The sequence below is a fragment of the Medicago sativa genome, chromosome 2 (assembly GCF_051527215.1).
Source record: "Medicago sativa cultivar Bolivia chromosome 2, Bolivia_mono, whole genome shotgun sequence".
NCBI classification, from domain to species: Eukaryota; Viridiplantae; Streptophyta; class Magnoliopsida; order Fabales; family Fabaceae; genus Medicago; species Medicago sativa.
Window position 1 is genome coordinate 72,967,989 of NC_140750.1, and position 12,156 is coordinate 72,980,144.

The window sequence follows — 12,156 nt, forward strand, 5'->3', positions numbered from 1 at the left end:
TGAATTTACGATTAAAATTTTGCTCAAACTCTAAAATTTTTGGCTCCGTCATTGACTATGACTACCGATAAAGATAGAACAAGGACCATAGATGGACCAAAATAAATGAGGTCCATGTTAGGGATGGCCATAATTTTATATAGCTCTTTTAATTTCTTTTTAATATTACTTTAATATAATGTAAACTCGTATCTAGACATTAAGAAAATAGAAATACGTAAAAAAACTCGTATTAAACTGTATTTCTCATACATAGCCGATCAGTGTCTACCTATTTCTATTGGTAGGTAGAAATAGGCTCATTTTTTTATATAAAAAGAACGGGAGGGGGGGATTAAACTTAGCAAGCAAAAGGTTCATAACTCAAAGGAAGGATAGTTCATTGAATCGTCAATGTCAAAACAAAGGTACGTATAACTTTGTATATTTATGAATCTCCCTCTTTCTAGCTAGTACAGTGTCTACCTATTTCTATTGGCTTATAACAACAAATTAATGAATAGTATATTTTATTTTATGATCATAGGTTGGAGGGTAAGGTAGCTATAGTGACTGGGGCAGCAAGCGGAATAGGAGCAGAAGCAGTAAAGATATTCGTGGAAAATGGAGCATTTGTAGTCATAGCAGATATCAATGATGAATTGGGTCATCATCTTGCAAATTCAATAGGGTTAGACAAAGTGAGTTACCACCACTGTGACGTGAGAGATGAGAAACAAGTTGAGGAAATTGTTGCTTTCACGTTGGAGAGATATGGTACCTTAGACATCATGTTCAGCAATGCTGGTAATGCTGGTCCTTTATCTAGCATACTAGAATTTGACCTAAATGAATTTGACAACACCATGGCTGTGAACGTTCGTGGTGCAGCTGCAACTATCAAGCATGCTGCACATGTAATGGTGGAAAGAAAAATACGTGGATCAATAATTTGCACTGCCAGTGTAGCTGGTTTTGTTGGTGGATGTGCAGGACATGATTATACAGCATCAAAACATGGTCTTATAGGCCTTGTTAGGTCAACATGCAGTGAGCTTGGAGCTTATGGAATCAGAGTCAATTCAATCTCACCTTATGCTGTTGCTACACCTCTTGCATGTAGAACACTGGACATGGTGCCGAGTGAAGTCGAAGCTGTTGGCCTTGATTATGCTAATTTGCAGGGAATTACATTGAAGGCTGCTCATATTGCAGAGACTGCTTTGTTTCTTGCATCTGATGAATCTGCTTATATTAGTGGACATAACTTGGTCGTTGATGGTGGCTTCTCAGTCATTAATCGGTGTCTTCCTAGTATTAAAAAATGATAACTCTTATCTTATCTTTCAACCGCTTTCTATATCATTCGCTCTTTTATTTGATGAAGTTCATGTAGGTCTGTCTTCTCATTTTATATGAGATTTATTTTCTAAGTGTGAGACTTACATAGATTTCACCAAATAAGAGAAAAAATATTAACGAAAGTGTTAGAAATAGAGTGTTGATAACACTTCTTATAAAATAAGCTATGCGATTTGGAATTATAATGAAATAAACGTTCTTCTTTTTTTGAGAGGAATGAAATAAATGATAAATATTTGTATTATTATATATTATATTTATAATATTGGCTTATTTGATCCAACGGTCCCCTAAATAATTTCAAGTTTTCATTTTGGTCCCACAAATAATAAAACGTATGTTTAAGTCCCTCATTTTTTTCTCCGTTTGCCAAATAAATCTCCACTGTTAAGTTTAACCTCAAATGTCTATGATGGACCAACATTAAGAGTGTCCACCATAGAACCTATTAATTTCTTTCATTTAAACCATTTGATTTCTTTAACTTAATGACAACCGTTCCTTTCTTTTCAATTGCTTAATTATTTTATTTTTTTTTCCTTTCTTTTCAATTGCTTAATTATTTTACTTTTTTGATAGAACCAAATTACATAAACAAACAACCCTTGGTGAGTTAAAAAAAATCACAAGAAGAAGATTGCAACGGAAATTGTGTTCAAGATTCTCTCTAGCAGTTCCCCAATCTTCAATGTATTTGTTTTTCTTTGCTTCCATTCTTCCACCCATTTTCGATGATGATTCTTCTTCTTCTTCTTCTTCCTTCTTCAGATCTCTCTCTCTCTCTCTCTCTCTCTCTCTCTCTCTCTCTCTCTCTCTCTCTCTCTCTCTCTCTCTCTCTCTCTCTCTCTCTCTCTCTCTCTCTCTCTCTCTCTCTCTCTCTCTCTCTCTCTTCAATGGAAAAGCTTTTATGAAAGGGAAAGCTTATACAGACACTGATGAGTTGAATGAATGGATTGAAAGTTGTTACAGTGAGGTTTACATAGCTATTTACTCCCTCCGTTTCAAAATGAGTGTCGCTTTAGCCAAAAAAATTTGTTTCAAAATGAGTGTCGCTTTCAGTTTCCAATGCAATAATAACTTTTTCTTTTCAATTGTACCCTCCAATTAATACTCTACACACTACTTCCAAAGTATTACTTTTAAAACTAACCAATAGTTAATAAGGATAATTTGGTAAAATAACCATTCTCTTTCTCTTAATCATTGCATTTCTTAATATGTGTGTAAACACCTAAAACGACACTCATTTTGAAACGGAGGGAGTATATGCCATCACTGTCGGCACCGTAAAAAACTGCGAATCTCCTAACGGCGGTTTCGATTGATGATGGTGTCTGTGTTCCATTTTTTTAGGCTAAAGTGCAACTTTGGCCCCCTATCTTTTAAAAAGTTGCGATTTTGGCCCCCTAAGTTTGAAAACTACAATTTTGGTCCCCTATGTTTTAGCCCCTTTGCATATTTGGTCATTTTGTCAATTTTGACCAAGTCAACGCATACGTGGCATGCCACGTGTGTAATTAATTAATTAAAAAAATAAAAAATCGAAAAAATCAATTTTTAAATTAAATAAATGAAAAAAATAATAAAAAATTCTGGAAAAATGAAAAATAATAAAAAAAATTAAAAAATTCTGGAAAAATGAAAAATAATGAAAAAATAAAAAAATTAAAAAACGAAAAAATATTACAAAAAAATGAAATAAATTCTTGAAAAATAAAAATATTAATAAAAATGATTAAAAAACGAAAAAAAATTCACTGAAAAATAAAAATATTATTAAAAATGATTAGAAAAACGAAAAAAATTTCACAAAAATTCATGGACAATTCCAAGAATCACTTATTCGAAAAAGTAATGTCATGGAAACATTCATTTCCCTAAAGAAGAAATATGTACCAAATTTGTGGCCAAGTTGTATTCTCGTCGGTGTTTTTGTGAATACTTTTTTCGTTTCCTTGCGCCTTTAGAATGTCAAATTTTCAACATTAGAAAATTCTGTAAAAGATTCTGGAAAAAATTGAAAAAAAAATTTCGAAAAAATTTCTGAAAAAAATTCGAAAACAATAATGTCAAATTTTCCAGATTTTTTAAAAAAATCTCCATATTTTTTTCGATTTTTTTAAAAAATCTGGAAAATTTGGCATTATTTTTTCGAATTTTTTCATTATTTTTTAATTTTTTATTATTATTATTTTCATTTATTTAATTTAAAAATTGATTTTCTGGATTTTTTTTCATTTATTTAATTTAAAATCTGGAAAATTTTTAATTTTTCATTATTTTTCATTTTTCCAGAATTTTTTAATATTTTTTATTATTTTTCATTTTTCCAGAATTTTTTACTATTTTTTTATTATTTTTTTCATTTATTTAATTTAAAAATTGATTTTTTCAATTTTTTATTTTTTTAATTAGTTAATTACACACGTGGCATGCCACGTATGCGTTGACTTGGTCAAAATTGACCAAAAGGACCAAATATGCAAAGGGGCTAAAACATAGGGGACCAAAATTGTAGTTTTCAAACTTAGGGGGCCAAAATCGCAACTTTTTAAAAGATAGGGGGCCAAAGTTGCACTTTAGCCTTTTTTTTTTATGGTTTTGTTTGTCCCACTTTCCAGAAGAAGAAATTAGAAAGAAAAAAAAAATCCCTTTTTGGTTCTGGAAAAGCTTCAGATGAATAAGATGGAATAGGGTTGGATCTGGAAGATGAAATTTGTTTTGACACTACTGCTGGATCTTCACTGGAATTTGAAGAATTTAATGTAGAATTTGAATCACCAATTTCACCATGGCTCTTCTTGTTGTTGTTGTTGTTCTTTTTTTTTTTTTGAGAGTTTGTTGTTGTTGTTCTTCTTCTTATCTTTTTTGGGGTTTTTATTCGGATTTGAGTTTGTTTTTTTGTTTTTGGAAATTTTCGGTTGAATGTTGAACATTATATGAATTTTGTGATTACATTATGTGATGTTGTTGAATGTTGATGAAGATTAGTAAGGTAGAAGATGAAGAAATAAAGAAAAAAATTAATTGTTGTTGGTACACCGTAAGTTACAATAGACACGCATAATCCAATGGCCATCTTTTTTAAAAACAAATCAAACAGTTTAAATTAAAAAATTTAATAAGGTCTATGGTGGACCACTCTTAAGGTTGGTCCACTATACATATTTGGGAGGTTAAACTTAACTGTCGGGATTTATTTGGCAAACGGAGGAAAAATTGAGGGACTTAAACGTACGTTTTATTACTTGTGGAACCAAAATGAAAATTTAAAATTATTTAGGGGACCAACAGATCAAATAAGCCTATAATATTTAATGGAGTTTTTCTATCATGTGCAAATTTGCACATGTTAAGAAATTTAAAATAGTAACTTTGCATTGAAACTTGAAATTTTGTATTAAATATATAACATTTTGTTAAATAATTGTTGGTTTCAATAAAAACTCCTTACTTTTAGTTACCTCAACATGTGCAATATTGCACATGTTAGACAAACCCTATTTAATGTTAACTTTTAACTGATTATTTGCTAAAAAAAAAAAAACCTTTAAGTGATTATTCTTGTTTTACTCATCAACAACAAAGAAGTGACCCCATTTCTTTCTTAGTGGTACAACAAGTGAGGTGAAGGTGATCTTTCATACACTGCATACTAGAAAGAGGGAGCACAATAATTGTACTACACAACTTGGTCGTTGATGGAGGCTTCTCGGACATTAATATGTGTCGTCTTAGTATTAAAAAATGATAACTCTTATCGTTATCTTCCTACCGTTCTCTCTAACATTTATTTTTTTATCTGATCAAGTTCATGTGCGTCTTTCCATTTTATATGAGATATATTTTAAAGTGTAAGACTCACGTAAATTTCACCAAATAAGAGAGAAAATTAACGAGAGCGTTAGAGTATACGTGACACTCCTTAAAAACTACACCCTTCGGTCTCATATATAAGATTTTTTATATTCATTGAATACTCAATGTAGTTGGTCTACATTGTAAAACAGATACACTAATTAGTTTATAAATATACAAACTTTTCGTTTTAGTCCCTCTAAAATTTTCGTTCAACTTTTTGTCCCTCAAAAATTTTCCATCTTCACTTTTGGTCCCTCCTTTAAAGTAAACTCATATGTAGAATTCATATTTTTGAATAAAATTTTGCAGAAAAATTCATAATATTATAAGAATCGCTCCCAAAAAAAATTAGAATTTTTTAACAAAACATGAATTTTTATATTTTTGATGGTTAAAAATTCATATTAAATGTATGTTTTGTTAAAAAATTCTAAATTTTTTTGGCAAAGATTTTTACAATATTCTACACATTTCTGCACAATTTTATTAAAAATATATTAAAATTAACTTAAAAATAGGGACCAAAAGTAGTGATTGAAAATTTTATAGGGACTAAAAGTTGAAGGAAAATTTTAGAGGGACTAAAACGAAAAGTTGGTATATTTATAGGGACCAAAAACATATTTAACCCAAAAAAAATTCTCTTATATATGAGATCGGAGGCCGTAAACCATCTGATTTGAAATTATAATGAAATAAATGTTTTTCTTTTCTGAGATGAATGAAATAAACGTTTTTCTTTTTTTTGAGAGAAATGATATAAATGATTTTTTTTTAAGGAAGGAATGAAATAAACGTTTTTCTTTATTGAGAGGAATGGAATTATAATGTGACTATTTTTTTTGTTGTTGTTGAAAGAAGTGTCTATTATTGTTGACCACATTTCATTCTTAGTGGTACAAACGCAGGTGATCTTCTTTAATATATGGTCGAGATCTATGTTACCTCTTGATGAATTAAGAGTAATTTTTTTTAAGAAGAATTAAGGATAATTTATCCCTAATGATAAATAAGATTTAATTTTAGAATAAAGTAAATAGAGATCACATGTTGAATGAAGGAGATGAAGTAGTATGATGTTCTTGAGATAAAAATGGTAATTGATAGTAAGAAAAAACCATATCGGTGAGCCTGTATTTTTCCTTGATATATTGGGGGTAATTTACCCCTCGACAAATACGATTCGATTTTGGAACGAAAGATATGTAGATCACATGTTAAATGAATGAGATAAAGAAGTTTGATGTTCTTAAGAAGAAAATGATAATTGATTTTTAAAAAAAAATGAAGAAAATAAGAATTTTCTTTGATAGGGGTAAATTGCCCCAGTTCATCGAGGGATAACGTAGAAAAACCTCAATACATTGTATAGTTATTAGATAGATAACGTTGCATAATCTATTAATCTCCGATTAGTTTTTTTTTTTTTTTAAGGAAAAAAGAATCTCTGATTAGTTGTTCGTGGTAAAATAAGTAATGAAAATATAAGTGTTCAATAGTGTAGTAAATAAATCATACTCTAAAAGTCAATGCATAAGTCAGGAAATAATTAATCTATACAGAATCGGCCCTCGAATTTTTTGTGTACTAGACATATCAATAAAGTTGTACCTGTTTAAATATTCGAATGTTTTTCTTATTGAATTTTTTGTTGCAAAAGAATTATTCATAGTTAAAGTTCTCCAAATTTATATTTTCAATATAATAAAATTTAATCAAAACGAGTTACAGATATAAGAGGCCACCTCTCGCTCATGCTCATGACCGCACCGGAATGTATACATATTTGAATTTGCGATGATTTTAAAGAAATTACAATAGATAACACCGTAATTTTATTGAAGTTTATAGTGTATTTTTTTTTTCAAATTCATAATGTCACGTTACTTTGTCAAATTCACTGCAAATTCAATCAATAGATTTTTCTTTAGACAATTGAAGATAGAAGTAACAACTTCAGGAAAAAATATAGTTAAATGCATAGGCCAATTAAAGCTTCCAAGAGAAGGTTAATTTGTTCTAAAGCCGACAATAATATTTGATCATTGAAGTTAGAACAAGATGAAAGATACCTCAAAAAAATAATAATGAAAGACAAACCTTCACCCACTCTTTCTTCTCACCAGTATTACACAAGTAAACACTAAATAATGCAGAATTGAGATAATATTTTCTTGACAAAAAAACTGTATATAATATTATTACGTACATCATCCGGTCACTATTATAAATAAAAATCAACATTTTAGATTCATTCTTTAAAAGATATATGTGATAGGGGATGTTTCAAATGAGAGGAGATTTTAAAATGAGAGATGAGAGGGTTAACTGTCATCCATTAGATTAAATTTACGGTTCAGATTAAATTATAATTTTAAACACCTCACGTGACTCTCTCTCTGTTAATTGTCTTCTCTCACATCAAGTACCACTCCTTCTCTCTCTCTCTGGTACAACGCACTCATTTTCCTTCCATTCACTTATCATCGCATGGACCAAATTCTCCCTCTCTTCTTGCCGCCACGAACACAACCGCTGGAAAATTGTTCTCTGCGCCGGCGACCTTATAAATGGTGATTTTGGGATTCAACGATTCAATACCCATTAAAATTTGATATATCAATACTTAGTAGATCTCATGCATGTTATTTGGGTTTCATTTGGCAAATTGGATCTGGTATTAACGGGTTGAAAAATTATTCCTGATTCAATACCCATTGAAGTTGATACATAGCCGCCGCGAAATGTAATGATATTTATCGGTAATTTGAATCAGGACAAATGCAAAATACTCTGAACCAAAGAAGTCTAAAAACAATTAGAACTAACAAAACTGTCATCCATTAAAATTCCCCTTTAGTCATATAACGAAAACTCTGACTATATTGTACTTTAATGATATATACCAAAGATTTGATTGAAGATTACAAGGACTTCCAAGGGTCAGTAGGTATATCAATTTTATTAAGCTTCAGCATCCTTTTGAAGATTAAAAAGACACCAGCAACGTCATTATTCCAGAAATTAATTACAAAACCAATAAGCAGCCGAACAATTTTTTCCTATTTAATCTAATATGTTCATGGCGGTGACAATAAAACTGAGACCATGTATGAAGAGCAGAACAATAAAACCGAGATTAAAGAGCAGGAAGAAATTGTAGAGCAAGGTCGTCCGCGACAGCGCTAACAAGTTTTCGCAGGTTATGTTCACGGCGGCGGCGAGAAGAAAGGGAGAGGTAGGTCTATGAGATGAAAAGTTGTTCCGCTTCGTACCCAGACAAAAGGAGTGAAAGAGTTGTGTAATTGAATGGAAGAGAAGACAATTGAATGAGAGAGAGAGAGTCACGTGAGTGTTTAAAATTATAATCTAATCTGAACCATTCATGTAATCTAATGGGTGACATTTAACCCTCTCATCTCTCATTTTAAAATCCCCTCTCATTTGAAACATCCCCATATGTGATATATAATAATAACCATATACATCGTTAATTAAATGAATCTAAAATATTAATTTTTACGTATAATAGTTACCGAAGAATTTACTTTACCTTCTAACCTCAAGAAATCTCGACATAACCAAATAAATTCTTAGAGCACAATAATTGTACTACAAATATGCTTTCTTTGCAGTTTGTACACATAACATAATTAGTTAAGTGGGAAGGAATATAAAATGCATGTAATATAAACTTTTCATATCTCAACACAAATTGATATAATAACAATCAACGATATGAGATGGAAAATGATATTTTAAGAACAATTTTTGACAATTTTTATGACAACTTTCTTTCTCATATTCATATAATATTTTTACTTTCTTTTGATTTTTGTGTCACTATCTTATTTTCTTTGTAAAATTTTGGTTATATCAAAAATCATCATATAAATAGTTCGCGGTGTATATTTGAAAAATAGTGTTTGCACTTTGTACACAAGTGGGAAGAAATCATTGAAAGAAGCCAAAAAGTGGCCCATGCATGAAGAAGTCGTACTTCATTTCTATGATGACAAGACAATGGCAATACAAAGTTACAAACAGTACGTGGCTTGGTTTATGTGGGAGTTATTGTAGAGCTGAGGATCCAGTTTAAATTCCCAGTTTAATTGAAAGAGGTGAATTAAGGAGTTTTGTTTAGTTGAAAGATGCCCCGTTTAAAACAAGTTAGATCCAAGCTTCAACCAATTTAAAGAAAATTTCAACGATAAGATTTGAAAATTATTTTTTTCAATAAATATTTGTTATTTGTTAAATCCTGCACATGTTAGCCAAACCTATAAAATATATATGTTTTGAAACAATTTCAAAACATTATCTTTGATTTTATTTAAATCCCATTTCAATAAAATATATCTTATGAAACAATTTCAAAATAGATAAGGTAGTGAGGTTTCTATGATTGATTTTATTTAAATAGAACATATAATTTTAAAACAATTTCAAAATCATATATTTGATTTTATCTAAACAAAATATATTTTGAAACAATTTCCAAAACATATCGCGTGGAAAGATTCCAACATCATCATCGATCATAACTTCACCATATATTGTATTGTCGGTTATGAAGTACAATAGATGACGAGTTTTAACAATCATAATATCATCATTGATCATAACTTCACTATACAAAATCGTTAGTCATGAAATAAAATCGACAAAAAACAGCATTCACCGTAATATCATCATAGTTCACCATACGAAATCTTTGGTCATGATTTAATTTACCGTAATTGATTTTCTGGATTTTTTTTCATTTATTTAATTTAAAATCTGGAAAATTTTTAATTTTTTTTATTTTTCATTATTTTTCATTTTTCCAGAATTTTTTAATATTTTTTATTATTTTTCATTTTTCCAGAATTTTTTATTATTTTTTTCATTTATTTAATTTAAAAATTGATTTTTTCAATTTTTTATTTTTTTAATTAGTTAATTACACACGTGGCATGCCACGTATGCGTTGACTTGGTCAAAATTGACCAAAAGGACCAAATATGCAAAGGGGCTAAAACATAGGGGACCAAAATTGTAGTTTTCAAACTTAGGGGGCCAAAATCGCAACTTTTTGAAAGATAGGGGGCCAAAGTTGCACTTTAGCCTTTTTTTTTATGGTTTTGTTTGTCCCACTTTCCAGAAGAAGAAATTAGAAAGAAAAAAAAAAAAAATCCCTTTTTGGTTCTGGAAAAGCTTCAGATGAATAAGATGGAATAGGGTGGCGTGGAGGTGGAGGCGCAGGTTGTTTGCGTGGGAGGAGGAGTTACTAGGGGACCTTAGGCTTTTACTTCAAAATGTTACTGTGCAGGTTGATAGGATTGATAGGAGGCTGTGGCGTTTGGAAACATCTTCCCTATATACAGTCCGAAGTGCTTATAATTTTTTAAATGCAAGTGTTCCGGTCGATCTTCAGGTACCAGTGTCCTCTTTGTGGCATAAGGACGTCCCTTTGAAGGTGATTTTATTTGCTTGGCGTCTGTTTCGTGACAGGCTTCCAACTAAAGATAACCTTTACCGCCGACATATTATTGACATAGATGCTCAGTTGTGTATTGGCGGTTGTGGGGAGGGGGAATCATCCTCTCACTTATTATTACATTGTAATTTCTTTGGTTCTGTTTGGCATTACATTCTTAGGTGGCTTGGAGTTGTTACTGTTTTGCCTTTTGAAGCTTCAAGTCATTTTTATCAATTCAGTTATCTTGGTGGTGTAGCAAAATCGAGGCGATCTTTGTTACAAGTAATTTGGTTTGCAACGGTATGGGAAATATGGAAGGAAAGAAACAATCGAATTTTCAATGCCAAAAATTGCTCTATTCAGCAGGTCGTGGACAAAGTGAAGGCGCTAACTTTTATGTGGTTGAAGGGGAAACTATCCAGTCTTCCTCTCAATTACCATGGTTGGTGGCACAGTCCATTTTCTGTCTTGGGTATTGGCTGACTGTTGGTTCTTTGTTTCCCATTGGTGGCTCGATTTCAGATTTGTATTTTCTTGTTTTGTACCGCATTTGACTGTTCTTAGGGTGTTTCTTCCTTAGCACACCTTGTGCGAGGAAGGCCCTTTTGTTGTGGTAATATAATTCATTTTAGCCTCTTCAAAAAAAGAATAAGATGGAATAGGGTTGGATCTGGAAGATGAAATTTGTTTTGACACTACTGCTGGATCTTCACTGGAATTTGAAGAATTTAATGTAGAATTTGAATCACCAATTTCACCATGGCTCTTCTTGTTGTTGTTGTTGTTCTTTTTTTTTTTTTTGAGAGTTTGTTGTTGTTGTTCTTCTTCTTATCTTTTTTGGGGTTTTTATTCGGATTTGAGTTTGTTTTTTTGTTTTTGGAAATTTTCGGTTGAATGTTGAACATTATATGAATTTTGTGATTACATTATGTGATGTTGTTGAATGTTGATGAAGATTAGTAAGGTAGAAGATGAAGAAATAAAGAAAAAAATTAATTGTTGTTGGTACACCGTAAGTTACAATAGACACGCATAATCCAATGGCCATCTTTTTTAAAAACAAATCAAACAGTTTAAATTAAAAAATTTAATAAGGTCTATGGTGGACCACTCTTAAGGTTGGTCCACTATACATATTTGGGAGGTTAAACTTAACTGTCGGGATTTATTTGGCAAACGGAGGAAAAATTGAGGGACTTAAACGTACGTTTTATTACTTGTGGAACCAAAATGAAAATTTAAAATTATTTAGGGGACCAACAGATCAAATAAGCCTATAATATTTAATGGAGTTTTTCTATCATGTGCAAATTTGCACATGTTAAAAAATTTAAAATAGTAACTTTGCATTGAAACTTGAAATTTTGTATTAAATATATAACATTTTGTTAAATAATTGTTGGTTTCAATAAAAACTTCTTACTTTTAGTTACATCAACATGTGCAATATTGCACATGTTAGACAAACCCTATTTAATGTTAACTTTTAACTG

The 12,156-nt window shown here is 30.7% G+C and overlaps 1 protein-coding gene across 1 annotated transcript; it reads left to right on the top strand.

Annotated features, from left to right (window-relative positions):
- The first annotated feature begins 342 nt into the window (after positions 1-342).
- On the top strand, positions 343-1,574 carry LOC146950507 (short-chain dehydrogenase reductase 3b-like). Its single transcript, XM_085746431.1, has 2 exons — positions 343-407; positions 527-1,574. The coding sequence occupies exons 1-2, from the start codon at positions 394-396 to the stop codon at positions 1,305-1,307; spliced, it is 795 nt and encodes a 264-aa protein (XP_085602557.1). The 5' UTR covers positions 343-393; the 3' UTR covers positions 1,308-1,574.
- Positions 1,575-12,156: the final 10,582 nt, after the last annotated feature.